This window comes from Drosophila miranda, chromosome 4 (assembly GCF_003369915.1).
Source record: "Drosophila miranda strain MSH22 chromosome 4, D.miranda_PacBio2.1, whole genome shotgun sequence".
Classification (NCBI taxonomy): domain Eukaryota; kingdom Metazoa; phylum Arthropoda; class Insecta; order Diptera; family Drosophilidae; genus Drosophila; species Drosophila miranda.
In genome coordinates, this window is record NC_046677.1 from 15545977 (window position 1) to 15567910 (window position 21934).

At 42.8% G+C, this 21934-nt stretch overlaps 1 protein-coding gene across 4 annotated transcripts in view; it reads right to left on the minus strand.

Annotated features, from left to right (window-relative positions):
* Positions 1-6529: 6529 nt before the first annotated feature.
* LOC108161179 overlaps positions 6530-21934 on the minus strand; it is an 83338-nt gene continuing 67933 nt past the window's right edge. For 3 of the 4 annotated variants that reach the window (XM_033392727.1, XM_033392725.1, XM_033392728.1), the window contains exons 3-6: positions 13895-14103; positions 10788-10923; positions 7470-7735; positions 6530-7407 (exon numbers count right to left, since the gene is read on the minus strand). In XM_033392727.1, the coding sequence (XP_033248618.1) occupies positions 6889-7407; positions 7470-7735; positions 10788-10923; positions 13895-14103 (1130 nt within the window). In that variant the 3' untranslated portion in view covers positions 6530-6888. The remainder of the gene's footprint in view (positions 7408-7469; positions 7736-10787; positions 10924-13894; positions 14104-21934) is intronic. The other variant, XM_033392729.1, reaches the window with a different exon arrangement.

The window sequence follows — 21934 nt, forward strand, 5'->3', positions numbered from 1 at the left end:
ACCTCCCTAGGTCCCTCCTTAGGTGCCGACTTAGGGATAAGTCTGCAGATATTTTGTGTTTATTTTTGCTGTTGTTGTTCTTTTTTCTGTGTGTTTGGGGATTGCTGTGAGATGTTCGTACTTTGCCAGGGGATAAGAAAGACGGAATGGAGGAAAAATGCTGGGACTAAGGAGATTCCTTGTGATCCCAAAGATTTCCCTGATTGGGTTCTGGAAATGTACACCGAGAGAAAACAGACACGCCAAGAATTTGTATTTATAGCAATATTTTTTAAAGAAAGTGCTCATCCTATTTATTTAAAAATATTTCAAAACTAAGTATAAGGCCAAGACTTTGGCTCACTCGCCTCCCCAAAACTTTTCATTTAATAGAGAGGTATTTAAATTAAATATTTTCATATTTAGACTGAAAATATTTCCCACAAAATTAATATATTAGGTAAATTTATTTTAGGTTTTTTGGTATTCAGAAAAAATCAAATCAAATTATTCTTAATTTCATTATTTTTGTATTTAAAAACGGATTATTTAATTTTGTTATAAGTGTGTTTCTCTTACTTGGTCATTTTTCGCCCAGTGCATGCACAGATATTGGTCTTAATCAACGAAGTTCTTCTCTGATATGTTCCACTAGTAATTTGAGGAGAATACCCATCATTAATGGTTTCCATAGATACCCTCGCCTCTGGCTTTTAGAAGGGAGATACGCCGAAGATACGTACCTCGCGGTACACTCCACGCAGGTCGAAGCTACCCAGAAGCTACCCCTGGGTGGCAGGGGCCCAAGGAAATATTTTCGGAATTTAATTTGCTGGAGAACATTGACCGCACACCGCACGACGACTTCGAAGCTACGACAAAACCGCACCAAAACCGCACCAAAGCCGCAACGAAACCGCAAACGAAACGCGCAAAATAAATTCCAATAAGAGCATAAATTGTAGGCATATTAATTTAAGGTGATGCACTTAAAAAAATAACTAAAGAGAGTCAGATCAGCACTATTGCATATGCCTCACCCTACCCTGAACTTCACATGGAACGAGAGAACTCTCTCCTTTTTGATTCTCTTCTTCACTGCATCCCACTACCCCGAGTGATGGGAGTGGGAGAGGGACAAAACTTGACGAATTTGCAAGCACGCACACACACACACACACATTGCTGGAACTCAGGTGATCGAATGAAAAAAAGCCAGACAAATAAAATATAAAACCTTTTAGGTTTTCACACATGAAAAAAAAAGGAATTATGCAAAAAAAATATGTTTATCTACATATATATCAAATATATAGAGATATTTCACCAATTGCCGCACTTTTCCTTCCTCGAGCTGCATTTTTGCCGCCATTTTCACATTTTCTGTGCCCCCGCCACATTTTCTTGAATTAAAACACCTTTTTATGCACATTTATGTCTGATCTCTGCACCACTACACTGCATTTCACTTCACACACATGCACCACATTTTTCCAGATGGATTTTTCACGATTTTCCGCATTTTCACGGATAGAAACGCGGAGCTGACTTCCGAACGCGCGCTTTGACCGGGTGAAAAAATGAAAGTGAAAGCGGCGCAAATGCGTTCATTCTATGCTCTCCTTCTCATCTTCCCATTTGCTCTCTCTCCCACGCTCTATTCAGCTCCATTTGCCTTTGCCTACCTCAACTTCTTGTATTTCGCCTCTGCTACTGCAAAGAGAGATCAACTAATTTATTTGAATTGAGTAATTTCCCCATGTAACTCTCTCACCAGTCTCTCCATCTTACTCTCACTCCCACACACTTTTGATCACTCTTTGCAGTAACAGAGGAAGAAGAGTTCTGATTTTGCTTAATACAACGACACACTTCTTTCGTCTCTTTCTCGTCAAAAATGGTGCCAAAGCGCTCTCCGGAGTGCTGAGACCCGATAAAGAGTTAGAAGACCACCCAATTTCATCATGGCCGCTCATAAATCCTCTCAGCAAAGGTGCGCTCTTAACTTTTCGCCCCCGCTTTAGGTCGTTGCTCTGACAACACGTAAAGTAAGAAGAGAGGATTAAGTGGAATGGGAATAATCTTGAACGCTTGAAATATCATGCACGCACTCCCCACTTCCCATACCACCCACACAGGGCATAGACAGTGAAAATTATACGTTAGAGACAACAACAACCACAAACGCACCCACATTGCAAAAGCAAAGACGCTGTTTTCTTTTCTCTCAGCTTCGAGTCATTGCACTGTTCAAAAATGAGAAGAGAGGAAACGCAATAGAAATATTGCCGGCTTGAGATTCTCTCAGCGAAGGTGCAATATTACAAGACATTATTAGCTATTAGACCGCCCTTCCCACCCACGCTGCAAGTCTTCAAATTAATTTACCTTTTCTTTACTAATGATCTCATCAATGCACTGTCCATCTCCCCCCACCACCCGTCTAGAGCATAAGCTAAAGCAACTCCACACACTCACACACACTTTGCAAAAGCAAAAAGAGAGCGTTAATGCTCTCACCTATTACGGTTCGTTCACCTACAAACGACCGAATGCTCTGTCAAATTTGAGTGGGAGAGCGAGCAAATAGGCAGATGAGCATGAGATCAAAGAACAAACGCATTTGCACCGCTCTCACTTTCATTTTTTGACCCGGTCAAAGCGCGCGTTCGGAAGTCAGCTCCGCGTTTCTATCCGTGAAAATCCGGAAAATGGTGAAAAGTCCATCTGGAAAAATGTGGTGCATGTGTGTGAAGTGCAGTGTAGTGGTGCAGTGAAAAATTTGTTTTAATGCAAGAAAATGTGTGGAATAAAGGGCGGGGGCGCAATAAGAGGCAGAATGGCGACAAAAGTGCAGCTCAACGAAGGAAAATTGCGAAAATTTGTGATATATTGATATATATTTGATATATATATGCAGTTAAACACATTTTTTTTGCATAATATATTTTTTTCATGTGTGAAAACTTAAAAGGTGTGAAAATAGCATGGGAGAGAGAGCAAATAGGAACAGAAGAAGGAGAGCATAGAATGAACTCATTTGCGTCGTTCTCACTTTCATTTTTCACGGTCAAGGCGCGCGTTTGGAAGTCAGCTCCGCGTTTCTATCCGTGAAAATGCGGAAAATGGTGAAAAATCCAATGGAAAAATGTGGTGTGCAGTGTAGTGATGCAGTGAAAAAAGTGTTTAAGTGCAAGAAAATGTGTTTGGTCAAGGGCAGAGGCGCAGAAAGAGGCGATAAGAGGCAGAATGGCGGCATAAATGCAGCTCGAGGAAGGAAAAATGCGGCAATTGATGATATATCTATATCTATTTGATATATACATATGTAAGTAAACATATTTATGTTGCATAATTTCTTTTATTTTCGGGTGTGAAAACTGAAAAGGTTTTATATTTCATTTGTCTGGCTTTTTTGCATTTGATCACGAGAGTTACAGCATTGTATGTGTTTATGCATGCTTGAAAATTCGTCAAGTTTTGTCCCTCTCCCACTCCCATTACTCGTAGGAGTGGAAGGCAGTGAAGAAGAGAATCGAAAAAGAATGAGTGCTCTCGTTCCTAGTGAAGTTTTGAGTTCTCAGCGCAGACGCACTCTCACCAAATGCAGTGGGAAGAGAGGATCAAAGTACGAAATCTTTTCCTATGCCAATGATGTCATCAATGCACTGCTCATCTCCCCCCACCCCTCCCAGAGCATAAGCTCAAGCTTAAACACACACTCAATCAAAGATAAAATTTTAAAAAGCAAAAGCAGAAGCTTAACACACACAACGCAAAAGCAAAGGCGCTCTTAAGTTTTCGCCGCCGCTTCAGTTTATTGCAGTGGGTGGAGTTTAGAAGGGGCGGCGGCTCGGGGGGAATTGCATTTAAAAGTGTATTAATATGCAGTAATTCCGTCCTTTTCGAACCGCGGCGAGATCAACATTGGTAGACGGCAGTAATTCCTGCACATCAGAGCCAATTCTGTTCGCATCTCCGCGCCGCAGAAATAATGGCTGCCGATACAGGACCAGGGTGGGATCTGAATATAATTGTAGCCAGAATGAAGAAATCAATTTGCAGTGGCTATGGAACGCCTTCCACCCACAAAATCATCCTCTCTCTCTCTCATGGTGCAGTGAGCGCCATACCGAGTGAGTTTCGGGTGTAAATGTAGGGTAGCTCCGTCTCCCCCTCCCCACCCCACTCCTCTTTTCTTTTTTGTTTACTGCTAAACGTTTTGGCCTCGTCGAAGGTTGTTGTCACGTTCGTTGGCAACATTTTCACGTATTTGAAATATTTTCTTAAAATTACCCAATTTTCTTTGTGTTGCATCCAGCCAGAGAATAAAAAATAAAATAAACACAGAAATACAGAGAGAATGTATCGGACAGGTTAACTTCCTGGCTTTCTCATATAATTGAAGCTGGTTTAATGCGGGGAGGCAACAGCAATTTCCTACGGTGGAGATTTATGTGGGAGATTTTCGAGACAGCAGCTGAAAATTGAAAATTTAAAGAAGACAAAATACGACTAAAGAATATTAGGGAATAAACAGGCAGAATAATTTCCAACAAATATTAATATATATTTTTAGTACTATTTTTAGAATTCTTATAAAATTAACCATAAATAAAAACACCATTTTCGAGTTTGATTTTGAAACAAGTATGTTTTATTAATGAATTTCCACGATTCTCCCTCACAATTCGTTCGTTCGTTCTGGGGCGGGGCGGGGCGGGGCTTGGAGGCTTAGAGATATTTACAGAGCTATAGAGACGTCATGGACGTCCACCGACCGACTGATCCACTCGCTGGCAGCTAAATTCAGTTGAAATTACATTATGGCATTTGATTCGAGTTGAGTTTTTTGTTTTGTTTTGTTTTGTAAATAAATCGTATTCGTATCTGTTTTATGCAGCGTTTCCTTAGGTTTTGAATTTTTTACTGATTCACATAGATTTTATCGTATAGATTCGAATGCATTATTTTGGGTTTTCGTTAATTCATTTTCATTATTTTCTTTTCGTTTTTTTTTTTATACATCTAAAAGTTGTTGTTATTTAAATACACAAATAATTTACACTTACAATTAGCACACATTTATATTTTGTTTTTCTTCATTTCATTTTAATCTTTATGCCATTTATAGTTTGTTTTTTTTTTTCTGTTTTTAAATGGTTTTTTTTTTGCTGTAGTTTTTTTTAGTAATTTTTATTTGAATTGCAGTTAATGGCTTCGATATTAAATAAGACTTAAAAAACAGTTACAGTTGACAACAATTCAGATTTATATATGTATGTGTATTCGTATGTGTGTGTGTGTGTGTGTGTGTGTGAGTGTACATTTATTTGTAAATCTATGGCTAGGGGGCACTGCAATTGCCATTTAAATCCATATTTAAATTTAATGTGAATTTTATTGTTAATTTCTCGTTTGTCGTTTATTCTTTTTATTAAAATTGGCTGCCATTGACTTCTTAATTCTAATTTAGTTAGCTCATAATCATATTTACACACACAATTGATGAAAGGGGGGGGGGGGGGGATGGAAACATTTCTATTTACACACGGAAAATCATTTGATTTGGGTTTTTCGCTTGATTTGATTTTCGAATCACAATCATTTTGTTGCTATTGTTTCGATTGGTTAGTTTTGCTCTGCTCTTTGACCTGTGACCTCTTGCCTAAAATTTGGCTAACTAAATTGTTTACACTTTCTCTGGTTTGGATGGTATTGGAGCTCGGAATGTTACTAGTTTATACAGTGGAGGACACTCACACACTTAAATACATACGAGAGACACTCACACTCACACTCACATGGCGTTTATAAGAAGGAGGAAAATGTGGAAGCTTTCCATTCGGTTTAATACCCATTAAGACTTTGGCAATTCATATAAATGTACGATATGTTTTTGTTTAGTTTTAAGACTTTTTCCAACAGTCACCAAGTTTTAATTTCTAAATTTGATTAGTTTTCTTTCCCTCTCACGTTTTTTCTTTTCCTTTCATTAATATTTTTTTAAAATTAAGTGATTTTTTTTGGTTTGATTTTTCTTACATTAAAAATTTGTTTCTTTTTATTTAATTACAGGTTTATGTTATTCCAAACCAAAAGATGAAATATATATGGGTATGTGTATATATTTCTAGTGGCTGTACAGTGCGTTACAAAACTATAGATTGATCAAACGAATAGGCAGCCTATGGTTTTGTTACGCACTGTACACCAAACTTTGTTTTCGCTAACATATTCTTACATATATTTTCCTATATATTTATTTATTTTATTTAAATATATTTTTTTATTAAACTCGTAATTTGCCGTGACCAACTTTGGTTGGAGGATTGGATTCATTTGCTCATTATAATTATCCTTTCATTTTCCTTTCTATGATATTTGTATATGTATTTGTTGTGGATTTCGTTTATCTACTGTTTCTTTTTTTTTCGGCTTTTCTGTTTGTGTGTGTGTGTGTGAGTGAGCTTAAAAGTTAAGTAACATACAATACAGTTACATAAATATACATATATATATATATGTATACATATATATTAAACATTTACTATTTACAATGGGTTTTTTGTTTTTGTTTTTTTTTGTCGATTTTGGTGGCTTAACAGGTTCCGCCACACATTTTCGTACAATTAATTTTTAAGTAATTTTAATTTTAAATTTATGTGCTATATATTTTCTGTTTCACTTTTTACAAATTAAATTCATGAAAGCTTTTTTTTTTTTTTGTTAACGGCATAAATAAATAAGCTGCTTTTCGGGTTTCTCTGTTTTCTCTGTTTTCTCTTTTTGTGTGTTTCCTTTTTTTGAATTTTTTGTTGTGGTTTTTTTTTTCTATGCAAAGCGAAGACGGAAAAATCGTTGAAAACGTTGAACGGGTAGGGGGGGGGGGGGCACCCCTTAATGCAGCTACCGTGCAGTCACCGTTACTCCTCGATGCTGCTGCCGCGTCGCTGAGCTTTGGCTCGCGCTCTTCTCCTCGAAATCCGCCAGCAACTCACTCACCAAAAGCTCCGAAAGCTCCACGTCACTCACTCTCTCATTCAAGTTTTTATCATGCTTTCGCTCTTTCTTTCGCTCTTTCTCATCTTCTTGATGATCTTTATTTTTCGACTGGCTTTTCTGAGGGACAGAGATGCCACCGCCAGCCAGGGCTGCCACCGCGGCCAGGGCCACTAGGAGCAGGGCACTGGGCGCACGGGCCAACAGAAGCGAATCCGATTTGCTGGCTGCATTTGTTTGAATGAAAAGCGATAAGATTTTGGTAACAAATAATTCCCGGTACGACATACCTTGGACGGGATCGGCGCGTGAGTTGCTGGCGTAGACGGTCTCGCGCGACTCGAGGACGGGCGCCTTCTGCGGGCGATCGCCCTCGACCGACTCCTCGTTACTCCGCCAATACAAGGTCGACAGCGAGGCCACGCACTGCAAAAGGGACTCAGGTTAGACTAGACGCTCTCACGCTAGAGTGGGGCTTCAGGACTCACCTTCAACTTCATGTCACCGTTGCGGAAATGCTTCTGCTCCACCCGAAATTGGAGGCCCAGCACAGAGGTCTCCAGACCCTCGCGTCCGGACACGATGGAGTCGTATTTGCGCAGCTTCTGCGGCTCGACGGCCTCGCCGTTGACGAACCACGACAGATCCACGGCGGGCTTGGAGCGTCCGGCCGTACAGTTGATGCGCACCCAGTCGCCAGTCTGGTAGCGGGGCCGGCCACCACTTATCTTCGGTGGTCCCTGGTCCGGCAGAGCTGCAACGGAAACAACAACATCAGTTTGGGGGGCAGAGAGGAGGGGCTGGTAACGAAGTTGGGCGAAAGCTAAATTTCATTTACAGCCGCAGACTTTTGGCGGGGTTCTGGGCCTGGGTAGTGGCAGTGTTGTGCGGGTTTTAGAATTTCGTAATAAACCTAAGCCGGGTCCGACCACCGCCACAACAGCAGATGAGCGGAGCAGCGGAGGAACAACAAAGTCAGCGAAGCGCAGCCGGAAATTCAATAAAAGTTCCAGCCGCTGATGCACTGACGGACGTCTGATAAAATTGCGAACAAAAAATAAAGCAAAATACCAGAAAAAAAGAGCGAAGGAAATGTGTCAAGAGGAATTTTCAATACTCTTACTAAAGGGTAACGAAAAGTGTTGTCAGAGCTCGAAACTGAGTAAATTTTGAATATTTCGCTCATCCGAAAGTGATGATTTGTGCTAAGAATTGGTGCTACGGCACGGATACAGGTTCTAATCTATTCTAAATGGTTTTTCTCGGCCAGCAAAGGAACTCTAAACCCCATCAACCAGTTGGTGTACCCATCAGCAAGGATCTGTTGGTTCCTGCGGGATCCATCCGCGCCAAACTGGACTCTGCCAACGGAAACGGAAATGGTTTTGCTTTGCTGTTTTTGTTTTTGTTTGCCAAAGGACTCCGAAAAGAAGAAAAAACAAAAACCATCTGGGAGCTGGGCGGCATATGCGTTGTTTTCGTTGTTGAAGCTTTTAAAAACTTTGATTGAAAGCCAAACAGAAGCAGAGGCCGGGACCACAGCACCAACAAAAAGACGGGAAAACAAAAGCACAGCAAAGGCAAAGACATAGGAAGGGCGAGGGCTAACAATAAAGGGAGACAGCCATAGAGACACGCCCACGCAAAAGTTTTATAATTGAACAAACGAAATGTCAACGCCAGTTCAAAGTGCTCCACACTCCACAATCCACACGCCACACTCCACAATCCACGTGTATTAGCAGGCTTGGGGGGCTGCCACTGCCCCCCTCAGACTTTAAAGCTGCTTCCGAGATACTATTTGTTGTTGTTTTGTTTGCATTTCCCGTGGATTGCGCGGCGGCGTCTTTGGCAATATTTTTGGCATTGCCCTGCAGGAGATCTGCTCAAGACGCGGCTGGGGCCAGGGCCAGGGCCGGGGACAGGGCTTCCAAAATCGAGTTAAACCGTTAAGCTTTGGCAAGTTTTGCCTGGGGGGTGGCGTCGGGGTCCACTAAGCTTGTTTGGCATTAGAAGCTGGGAATCAAATGAAGCCTGTCAAATGCAGTTCAAATGCTTTTTGACTAAGCAAACACAATTTCAATTGAATAAAGCTGATTGGGTCAGGCGCAGGTCGGTCCAGGTCGGCGAAACTAAATTAACGCTTGGCCAAGGGTAAACTAAAATGAAGGCAAGAAGTATCTAGCTTTAGAAGGCGAATAAACTAGATTTGTCGTGATAGTTTAAGCCGGATCGAAAGCTTAATAAAGTCGAAGAATATGGCAAAAAGCATCTGAACTGAAGGACATTAATCGTACGTTCAAGGGAGGGCTCTATCTGTTGAGTCGAATAGTGTTTTCACTTGGATTTAAATACTTATGCTTATGTTTTGACTTCAAAATTTTAATTAAATAATTTAATATTTGAAATTAAATATTTGCATGCTTAAAATAAAATATTTTTAAATTGAATTTGAATATTTTTTGTATATTTACAACTAAATATTTCAATCCAAATATTTTCATATTTAAAATTAAATATATTTTCAAAATTAAATTTAAATATTTGCATATTTAAAATAAATTATTTTCACATTTAAAATGAAATATTTTGATATATAAAATATATATTTTAAAACTAAACATTTTCTTATGTAAAATGAAATATTTTCATGTTTAAAGTTAAATATTTGTATATTTAAAATTAAAAATTTAAAGCAAAATATTAACATATTTAAAACTAAATATTCGCATATTTAAAGTGAAATATTTTCATTTTTAAAATTAAATGTTACAATTTATTATTATTTCAATTTTATAAACTTATAAATACTATTTATTAAATTTTGTAGGATATTTGTTTAATTTCAATTTGAAAATATTTCAATTTAGATATTTGCTTATTTTTAAATTACATATTTTTATATATATATAAATATATATTTGTATATTTTTATATATAAAATTAGATATTTTTATATTTTAAATTAAATATTTTGATATATGTATAAAATTCAATATTTTCATATTCAAATTAAATAAATCTTCTACAAATTTAAGATAATAAATTTATTGTTATGTATTTTTTTTAGATATTAAATCTCATTTAATAGGTGCATTAAAAAGTTTTTGTTATTTTTTTTAATTTTATTTTTAAATCAAAGTGAATTTTATTGCTCTCTTGATGTAAATGTAAATGAGCTCAATTTGTATTCCTGATGATTAGGAACAGATTATTCCTGCTGATCAGAGATCTGTCTATAAAGCTGTGAAAAATGTCTGGGCATGGCTAATGGTTTGCATTGAAAACTGTGGGCACAAATAACATCTCAATTAACTCCATCTAGTATTATTCAGTAGGTATTATAGCGAGGCCCCTGAAGACTGGAGGATTGCCCAGGCGAAGACAAAATAAATAGTAAGATGAGCATTTCTTTGGTAGCAGGAAAACCAGGAAAACTTTAATGAAATTGTAGATAGAAAGTGAGAGAGAGGGAGAGCTGTCCTGCTGCTATCCACTTTTCATGTGGCAACACCTTCCACATCAAAGTCCTCCCCCGCGTGGCCTGGCATTCAATCAACAGGAGCTTAAACACTTCATTTCACCCGCTCTCCCGCCCACCCATGGCTCCGTCCTGTGGCCACCAATCCGGTGACAAGTTTTAAGAGTAAAAGTCAAAGTCAGACGCAGGGCTCCCCCGCCGAGCGGCGGCAGCCAGCCAGCAGTCAACGCCAAATGGCCGCAATTTCTAATTAGAGTTATAAGTTTTCGCCTTTCAGCAAGCTCCTATATATAGGGGGGAGGGGGGGATATATATATATACTTACACACAACAACCATATCGCCGTGTTCGGTGACCGTTTGGAAGGACGGCGCCTCACCGGAAACCTCGCAACGGAAGCGTCCCGCCGACTGTAGATTGACGTCGCGCAGCGTAACAATCGCGTCGCTCGAGTTGTGCAACTGCAATTAAAAATGGTAGAGAGACAGAGACAAAGAGAGGGAGAAAGAGAGAGAGAGAGAGAAGAGAATGAATAAAATTGCTGAATGATGCGGCGGCGAGCGAGATGGAAGATGGTTAAAATTAATGTTACGAAAAGTTGTTGCAGGCAACCCCCCCCCCCCCCCCCATTGGTTGTCATTGGCAGTTTCAAGGGGTTGTGGCAGGGGGCAGGGGGCTTGACATGCAGCCACTTTGGACGTTAATGTAATGTAATTGCTTTTGAAAACTGCCGCAGTTTCGCCTGTTTTTCAAGCCGCTTCTTTTACTTTGTGGCGCCTTTGCCTTGCCTTATGGTACCCTGCAACAGGCAGGGGGGGGGGCCCTGTTGAAGGTTTAACCCTTGTCCTGGCGAGAGGCCCATTTTTGCCCCAAAATATAAAATTCTTCTTGTTTTTCGACTACGGGGTATCTTTAAGTCGTTTTTTGGTCCCCCAGCCTGCTTCTTGTTTGTTTTAAATGTGGGAGCCCTTACCCTCTGCCCCACCCACCCCCCCCCCCCCGAGAGAGGGTCAGTGTTGAATGTCTGACCAAAAAAGGGTTAGGCAAATATTTCACTTGAACTTTAAGCCATTAAATCCCGGCTCTATGTCGGTGTGGGATCAGTTTCTTGCTCGTCCCTTTTTCCTCCCTACCCCCGCTACCCCCCGCTACCCTTTCCCTTTGGCCTGCTATCTGGCGGAGCAGAAAACTGCACTTTGTTATCTTTTATTGCGCATTCCTTTGGCCCCCTGCCCCCGTGCCTTGCTGTTGTTTTAACCTAATTTATAGTTTACCACACGGACAGCAGCGAGCCAGGGCCCAGGTAAGCCCCACGTCTAAGCAACAGAGCAAACAGCAACAAACTATTTCCCAACTGCAATAAAACAAAACCGAAACCGAAGCCGAAGAGAAGCCGCAGAAGAAGCAGGTCCTCCTCGGCCCCCGTCTCCGTCTCCGCCCCCTTCCGAAGTCACTCAAATCGATTATGCTAAAACAATATCCAGTAAAATGGAGCTACCCCCTGCTCCTCCCCCACTCCCTCCCCCCCCACAACACACGTACATCCGCATCAATTGGTTATCGCTCACTGGCATCTTCTGCGGGGCCTCGGCCCCGGCCCCGGCCCCGGCCCCAACATCAAAAAGTTTACCGCTAAGCAGCGAAAAGAACAAAAGAGGGACAGTGGGTTGAAGGCAGGGATTAAGTGGGTAAAATGTGCTCCAAGGGTAACGGGGGAAGCTGTGGAGGATCTTCTGTCTTTATGGCTAAATATCTTGAATAGAATCTTCAGGGATTCCGACTTTTAGTTTGAAAATTTTAAGAATTTGTTTTACAAAATTATGAAAAATATATTTCCAAAATCAAACGAGTGGAAATATCAAGCTCTTAGAGCCTCTTCTAGTCTCTTATGGCCTCCAATAGCCTCCAATAGCCTCCTGTACCCTCTTAAGCCCTCCTTTAGCCTCCAATAGCCTCTAAAACCCTCTTATACTTTCCTATCCCCAAGGATTCCCTGCCTGATATCGAAGAATCGTTTCAGCTGTCATTCTGTGTGCCCCGATTGCCCCTTTGCCCCACTGTGCCGCAGCGGAAATCGTTTTGCGGTAATGCGGTATGGTGTTGCTTTTGCTATAACGCGCTTTATGGACACACTCGGTCACGCCCACAACCGCCCACAGAAACGCAAAAGCGCAACTTGAAATATTTATTGCACTTAAAGGAGGGAGGGAGAGCGCAAGAGAGAGAGAGAGAGGCACTCACGGACGGATGGACGGACGCATTCATGGGAAAACAGATTTCACTTTTTCGGTAGCCGATTAGTGGGCCAGAGAGAGAGCAAGAGAGAGTGAGAGAGAGAGAGAGTGGCGTGGGGCATGGCATGTCGAATGTTGCCATCAACCAGGTCCGATTGTCTGCTCACGTGCTTATCTGCCACTGCCCCACCATTCCCAGCACCCCTGCCATTCCGGAATCGGAGATGGAGGTGGAGCGTCTAGTGCATTGTTACGTGCCAAAGTTTTAGTGGCAAAAATAATGGAGCGACGCCATTCTAAGTGCTCTACAGCCATTCTTTACAGGCACTCCGCTTCGCTTCGCTCCGGTTCGGTTTGGACGGACTATTAAACAGTTCGATCTCTGGCAATTCTGAAACAGGCCCCTGCACACGGCATGCCCATTAGATGTATCTACTTGGAGAACTCTTGAAGCCCTGAATGCATATCCAAGGACAAAGAAAATCCCAAGAGCCATAAACTAGGAAACTTTTGCAAGCCAAAAACGGGCTAAAATCTGTAATAATTCCTTAGTTTTCGGAAGGAAGGTTTAAAGGAAAATGTATCTTAAGGAACAACTTCTTTGGAACCTTCTGTATTTCCGATGATATATATAAGATATATTGCTTCTATCGGTATCAGATCTGATCAGCTTTGGGCAGGCTTTTGGTCTACACACGACATGTAATTTGTTTTTTTTTTTTCATTCAAGAGCTTTCTCTCTTTGAAGCACTCGCGTCCAGCATTAATTTGGTGCATCCTGCACACGACATGTATGTTGTTCTAGACAAAACCGAGCCCTTGGCCGCCCGAATGTAACGGAAAAAATTCAATTAAATTAAATCTGTATGTATAGCCCTTTCCAATCATCTTTAGCAGGTCTTGTTGCCAGTCTTTGGTCGCAACTAATTTTTAGAGGGCCCCCCCGTTAGAGTCTGGTAGTTCTTTTGTCCCACCGTCTGGCCTCAAAGGTAGCGCAGTGCATTGTCTGCACACCCCATTCACAGTAGCGATAAACGCCACAAAAGGAGAGGAGCACAAAGGAGGAGGACATGCCCCCCACTGCCCCGCTGCAGTGTTGTTTTCGAGCAGCCACCGCAAAAAGTATGCAGCGTTGTATGTAATGTTTAGTTTTAGTGCCCCTCCCTTTGGGGGGGCAGGGCCTGTGGACTGTACTCACATCGACTTTAACACCTGGCAGCAGGAAGGTCTGTGCCGGCGGCATATCCCTGGGCACATAGCGATAGAACTCGTTGCCGTCCTTATACCATTTCACCGAGTACAAGGCCTCGCCGTCCAGATCGTAGAGGCATTCCAGCTGCGCCGCGGAGCCCTTAATCACGTAATTCGGTATCCGGACCTCGACCAGTCGCAGGCCCATAATGAAATCTGCAATGCGTAAAGAAACATTTTTTTTTTAACAGATGATTTAAATCATTAATTGGGGTGGTTTTGGGGTGGTGGGGGAGGGGCAACGCTCCACCATGATTGATTTATGCGGGTGGAAAATTTTAATTAATTACAAAAGTTTTTATTTTTTATTTTTTATTTTTACTATGGGGCCCCCCTACGTGTGTCAACCCCTGAGTGATGGGCATGGGCCAGGCCTTTAATGTATATTTTATATAATTTATAAAAACATCAAACTCTTCTTTTACCCCTCTTTTTTTTTCTCTTTTAATTTGCAAAAGTGCTGCACTGGGAGAAGGCTTTAGTTTTCCCCTTTTTTGGGGGAGTAATTATAGCAGATTGTAGGGAATATTTCTGGCAGTGTATCTGCGATATATGTGGCATTTATTTGATATACGATTAATAAGTCATTGAGCGATGACAGCGATGGAGCGCATGGATTGAGTGCCACACACTTGCCATCTCCCTCTCCCTCTATCTCCCTCTATCTATCTGTATCTATGTCGTTCTCCCTCTCTGGGGGTGTCTCCCTTTTGAAGCCTCGTCTCGACTCTTGTAACATTTTATGGCAAAACTTGTTTATTGTCAATATTGACAATGATACAAGCCCTCAAAGGGAGCCTTCTATGTGTGGAGCACCCGTCCACCCCCCTCTCACTCCTTGTGCGTCGTGTCCTACATTATTACAGGGCCTGCGGCTGTCACTCTAGAATGACTGCTCACATGGTCGCCCTTCCAGACGGCTCTACCCGCCTCTCCGCCCCGCCCCCTAGCCAATCGTTGCACATTACAAGTGTAATAAAATGTGAAAGGATATTATTGTATACATAGGCACACACACACACACACACACACACACAGAGCAAGGAAGAGCGTGTGTGTGTGTGCGGGGGAATATTTCAATCTCTCTAATATCCTGCTCTCTCTCTCTCTCTCTCTCTCTCTCTGCTGCATGACTTGCAATTGTTGAAGCCACTCCTCTTGAGTGCCATGTCATGTCCGAGGCGTAGACAGGACATTTTTCGGGCAGAAGCGATGATTTAAGGTATTTTTGATGTCTGAAAAGACATTCCATGGACGACATTCGATTCAATTATGAAATGGCAATCGGCCAGAGATGGAAAATAAGCAATGAAGCAAAAGGCAAAAGAAAACATTCATTTATGATTCATTTTGGAGTGAATCATGTGTTGCAGCTCTTCCAGGCCCATCAAGAGGGCTGATAAACATAAAACCCACAAATGTACACTCACCCCAGGGCCCCATCCCTTCGCTGTAAGGGGTACCGCCACCTCCATACGTAAAAGAGTCCTTTAAGAAGGCACTTGCAGCAAGTACCTGGCCACAACTTGCCACAAAGTTGCACCAGGCCACGGACAGAGCGACAGACATTAATGAGACTGCATGGATGAAGTTTTCTTTCTTTTGGGGTAAAAAAAGAAAATACAAACGGAAAAACTTTCATTTTATTTGGTCTTGAAGTGAATTTAGGTTGCACACTCATTAATTCTGCTCAAGAGTCGAACAACTGAGAGGAGTAACGGCCCAAATGGTGGTGGAGAAGAGCGAAGGAACGGGTCATATCCTTACCGATCCAGGGAGGAGAGTAACGGCCCAAAAGGTGGTGGAGAAGAGCGAAGGAACGGGCCATATCCTTACCGATCCAGGGAGGGAGTAACGGCCCAAATGGTGGTGGAGAAGAGCGAAAAAAAGGCTTCCTCTCCATGGATCGATCTAATTTCCACGAGTTATAGATCCACCTAAAGATAAAGCCCATGTCTGTAGCATATGTTGGAGGTTGAAGCCCGGTTTACCCTCTTCAAGGGCATGCCAAAGGCAGAAGAGCAAAAAGGAGAGCCAGCACCAGCATCACCGCCAGGCTCCAGTGCCAGGAGAAACTTTCTCTTTGGGTAATTTAAGTAACTTTGTCATTTGTGGGGCGCCTTGACACACTCGCAAACAGGGGGGCACAGGGGGTGCACAGGGGGAGCACAGGGGGGGGCCCCAGTGCAGGGTGTCAACGGGGCAGACAATGGCCCCGGTGTGGAGTTGAAGTTCGTTCGGGTTTGAGTGGAATTAATATGCTCGGGCTGCGACCTCTGCCAAGTGAAAAATCAATTTCCCTTTTTCCTACTGCCTTTTGCCTTCAACTTTTTTCCTCAAGGAATGCGGGGGGGGGGGGGGAGGGGTGCGCACAAAAGTTTCCTTTCATACTTCATTGGGGTTAAGTGATTAAATTTGCAAGGGAACCAAATTCGGAACTAAAGAGCGGAGCCCCGAAGTGGAATCCCAAAAAGAATAAACTTTTTCCCATATGACACGAAAATTTATGCAGACACTGTGCCCAAAGCATAATTGCTGGCAAGTGGAAACTTTTTCTTGTGTGGCAAATGATTTGGAGACAGTGCGTGTCATTTGTGTTTGATCTGCAGCAAGGGAAGATGTTTAAGAGGTGGAGTCAGGGGGGATCACAGAGCCATAGACCCACACTTCAACGGCCATAGATTTTTTTTGGTGCACGATTCTTACAGGGAGGACTATCATCTCTAAAGCCACGGACCCACTCTTCAGCGTAAGACAATATTCATAGGGAAATGAGTAACGTCCATACATTTTTTTGGTACACCAGAGAGCTCCTTGTCTCAGTTCTGCCTTTAAGGAGCGTTTAAGCACTTTTTTAATGAATATAAAACTAGGAAATGGCCTTCGCTCTTCCCTCAAAGCTCGCTGCCAAAGCCAAGTGCCAAAACACCTTTCAAAATTCCATTCTTTTCCTTTGATCCTCCGCTTCTTGGCACAATTTCTGTGCCTCTGCCTCTCCCCTCTGTGCCTGTCAACAGGCGACAAATCATGTTCGATTCCGTAGTGCCTTTGGGCGTTTTCAAAAATCCTTGGACCGTCTCATCTGTTGCTGTAGTGGCCCCCAGGCGGCGTTTGTTTAAGCTGTCATCGGAATGGAGGAGGGGGATAGGGAAGGGGGGGTGGGGGGACGGGGCAGGGATCACTGTATCGTTACACTATTGACGGTCCATCTTTAATCTTTGGAAAAAAGTTAGCCTCGTTAGAGACTTTTTTCCTTTCTTCTTCTCCAGGTCCTGCCCTCCTCCCTCTCTTTCTGCATTCCTCCACTATTTCTTCCTGTTTTTTTGTTCTTTTCTTTTCTTTTGGGGTCCTCGGGGCCGGTTCTGGCTTAATATCCGTTGCCATCGCCATTGTTGTGGAGGTTGTTGGTGTTGCTGTTGGTGTTCTTGGTTTATTAGTAGTTCGTGCCAGGACACACGGCCAGCAACGAGTCCTGGCAGTCCTGCCATGAATGGACCAACTGGAAGAAGAAGCTGTTTGCCTATGTAAATGTCTGCACATGAGCCAGGACACTCCTCCTCGTCGTCCTCGTCGTCCTCCCAGCCAGGACAAACAATGCCAGTGTGCCAGTGCGTGTGTGCCCCCCCACTGTGCCCCCTGCTGTGGCCACTGCCCGAGGTAGCAATATTTGCTTTCTTTGCTCTCATCATTTGCATATAATGGCTCTGTAAAAGTTCATAAGAACCAAGGCCGAGATGCGATGCCTGCAATTCGATTGTGGAATTTAATAAAATCCCCGCCTCGTTGCAGGCTATGCATCCACAGGCTCCCAAGGACTCCCAAGGGGGCAACACATTTTTTCATCCTAATATGGAAAAGTATTTATTAGCTGGAGATCAGCCTTTTGGCCAAGGCTATGCAGCGAAGGGATGGCTATAGATGGGGAGAAGATTCCCGAAAGATCAAGGGGAGGATCCCCAAAATGCATGCCTTTCAAACTAGAATCGAAAACTGGCAAATACGGAACGGATAACAGAGAATTTTAACTGCTAAAATATTTCCCCAACTCAGAGATACCCTTCCTCTCTCCCCCTCTCTCTCTCAGCCTTCCTTTCTGGCGTCTATCTCTCGCTTGGCCTGGCTTTAATGTGCCTGGGGGCCAAGGGCCGGCCGCCGGCCGCCTGCCGATGGGCGTGGCAAGCGCAACAATTACTTCAGACCTCCCCGGAGCCACATCAAAACTGCAAAAAAAGCAGCGGAAAATTGTATGGAAAATGAAAAGAAAACAAGGCGAAATGATGATTAGAGGAAGGGGGGGAGGGGGGACTGGGGAATGGGATTGGGATTGGGATTGGGACCCCAGGACCCCAGGACCCTGCCCTGGACCGTTGGGCCTCGGTTCAAATGGAGGTTAAACTGGACCCCAGCCCCCTCCCCCTCCCCACCCCCCTTTCCGGCATAAATATTAAATTGCTGAGACAATAAGATAAGACCATTGCCGGGCCTTGATTAGGGCCGGGAAAAATACAAGAAAAGGGGGCGTGCATATCTATAATTGAGGGGGACGAAGGGCAGCGAGAGGGCTAGGGGATGGCTTGGCTGCGGTTTGCTTGGGGATGATAAATGGGAGGGGGTGGGGGCGAGGATTAGCCCCAATTAGTTTCGGGTGGAGCTTAGTTTTTGTTTAAAATGAAAGTCGGAGATTTTCTGGGGATTATTTGACCTGTTTTTCGGTTTTGAGCTAAAGGATCTGCTTAAAATATATTTCCTAAGAGGCTATTGACACCTAAGGATATGTGTCCTCCTATGTATCTCCTATTAATCCTTTGGGAGGCTGGCATTGGATATTGAAAGCTCTTCAAAAACCCCCAAGAACTTTTCTGTTTTCTATGTAATTCCTTCTATGGAACTTCCCCTTAACCCCTTGGTCGCTGTCCATCCTTCAATTATTTCCCTCATTAGATTTTGGAAGTTATTCAAAAAACCCCAAGAAATGTTTCTTATTTGGTATTTCTTCCATGGATTTCCTCTATCCCTCCTATGTCCCTCTCAATCTTTCAATAATTTGGCCATTTTCTTTCATGGCCATACAGTATTTTTTTAGGGTGCTCATTGGATTTCGAAAGTTCTTCAAAAACCCAAAGAAATGTTTCCTATTTGGTATTCCTTCTAAGGATCTTCCTTTGTCTCTTTTAATCTTTCCCTTCTCTACCTCTTTCTATCACTCATTATTCACAAAGTTCTATAATCCGTATAATCCTTATCGGTCTTATGTCTTATGGCCCCATCCCATAACCGTTTTCTCCTCTCCAATATCTCCTTATCTGCGTGTATGGCCTTTTGCCCATCATCATCGTTGTTCTCCTCCATGAATTTCAATAAACCTTTCCCTATACCGGCCATCTATCGTGTGTATCTTCGCCTTTGTCCATATTTATTGATAGACCATGATTTACGCTCATTATTTGCTTTACTACGCACACAGATACACACACACAGATACACACACGCAGCCACGCAGAAGAGGGAGCTCTTTGGTAATTTTGTTGGTGCTGAGCAATCTTGGCCACACATCAACAACAACCCGCCAACATCCCAGCAAGAAGTACTCGCAAGAGGAGGAGCGGAGGGGAAGGAGGGCACAAACAAGTACTCTCAGGCCTGTCCAGGGTATGCTGGAGTGTAGGGTAAGGCGAGGGATCTGGGAATCGACGGGAGACGAGACTGCGATGCCTGGCCTGCGATGTGGGATATGGCCTGGGCCTGTCGCCATTTGAGTAACGCCATTATATTCATTAGCATCACACACTAGCACCCCCCTGCCCCCCTGCCCCTTGGACACGCTCTCTCCTAGTATATCTGTCGTCCTTCCACGCAGGCAGGCTCTCGCCTACTCCTACGGGCGGCTCAAGAACAAAATTGTTGCCATTGTTATGCATTGCACATTCTATACTCTATCTCTCCCTCTCTCTCTCTCTCTCTTTCCATGTGTGTGTGTGTGTGTGTGTGTGTGTCTGCTTGCCTCTTCCTTGGGCTGTGTTTATTTTGGTGCTCGTTGCGCTCTCCCACAGCTCGACGGCTTCTACTTTTCCTTCTTTTGCTAGAGTTTTGTTTGCCCTTTGTATCTGGATACCCTGTACTTGTGGTGGGAAAAAGGTGGGTTCTATTTGGGTCTAAATATGTAAAGGGTGCTACAGAGAGTAGTCTTTCAGAACTGGCTTTAGAACCGTTAAAAAGCCTACTTTTTCATGGTAAAATTCTGGAGGTAAACCCCGAAAAACTAGGCTGTTGGAAAATTCTCCTAGTAGTTCCGTCTTTCACCTTTATTTAACAAAAATAAATTATTATAAATTATTTTTATAATTATACATTTTTATTATAATTATAAATTATTAATATAATTATAAACTATTATTATAATTATAAATTATTATTATAATTATAATTTTTATTATTATTATAATTATTAAATATTATTATTATTCTAAATTATTATTATTATTTTGTTTTGTTATAAATTATTATAAATTATTATTATTACTATTATTAATATAAGATATTAATATTATTATTATAAAAATAATTATGGCCATATCTGTACCCATTTCAGGGCTAAAATTCTGCAGGTCTCAACGTTTTCATGGCCTCCCAGTGGCCCCTGGATGCCCCCTATTTTTTACCTACTGAACTCCACCCCTAGAGGGTATCACCCTAGTCGTCTAACACCCCCTTGGGGCTTCGTTCTGGTATTATATGTATGTATTTTATTTTTTTCGCTAGCTCGTGTAGTATTTTCGCTGACTGGCGTCGGTAATTTGCTCCTTATTGAGATGTTTGTTTATTTACCGAGCAATTTGTATTCATTGTGGGGCTCTCTCCCCCACCAACCACTCCCCCCCCCTGCACATGTATCCCGTTAAGTTTACGATGTGCTCCCGGGCACCGGCTCCCGTCTTTGGCCTGGAAGTAAGTTATAGTTTCCGCAACTCATTTCGTTGCTGTGGTTTTGCTTTCGAATTGATTTTTATGCCGCCATCAGTTGGTCATCTTCTCGGCTTTCTCTCTCTTTTGGCCAATTTAATTGTTTATTTTTGTGGTTTTCTCTGTGGAGAGCTTGGGCCTGGGGCCTGGGGCCCTGGCCATTAGCCGGCTGAGTTAATTTATTTGCAATTAGTAAAATTTTCCTGTGTGCTTAGGGTCAAAGGCTGCTTAGATATGGGATTTTCAGGGCTAAAGGAGGAGTTTTTCCAGCTTGAATTTTTTCCTATCTTTATATTTATGAAACGCACTGTCTAATTTAAAGTTATCTACAAATGTGCCCCTGGGGGGGGGGGGGGAAGTCCTTTAGGCAACCAAAAAGTTTCCGCTTCAAATTGTCGAAAAATTTTGTGACTAGAGCCATGTAATAATTCCAGGCACCCCCCCCGAAAACTTTTGCTGCACTTGAACTTTAGTCAGAGAGAGTGAGAGAGAGAGGGGTAGAGAGAGAGGTGGAGAAAGGGGTAGAGAGAGAGGGGGAGAGAGTGTGAGTGCATGCACACGTCGCCTGTGGCATGCACTGGCGCTGGCGCTGTAACATTTTGCTAATGGAGCTTAAAATTTATGTAAGCTATTGTCCCCCCCACCCCTACACCCCTTCCCCTCTCGCCTGTCATGCATTCATGACTGTTGTGGGACAAAAAAGAAGAAACGTATTGCATATTTTTGTGCATGGAAGCTGAAAATTAAAAGCGCTTACGTTGGCACACCAGGAGGAGAGGGAGAGAGGGGAAGGGAGAGCCAGTGAAGAAAGGAAAAGGAGTAACGACAAACGGTAGTCCATACCCCTTGCCCCCTCCCCTTCCCATGAAGCAAATGAAGCTGTCGCTCACGTGCCTCCCTCTCTTTCGCTCTCTTGATCTACCGCTCTCTGGGGCTGCCGTTATAATTTTCGCCAAGTCAAGCAAAAGAGAGCAGTGCAAGCAGCGCAAGCAGTGCAGGCAGTGCAGGCAGTGCAAGCAGCGGAGAG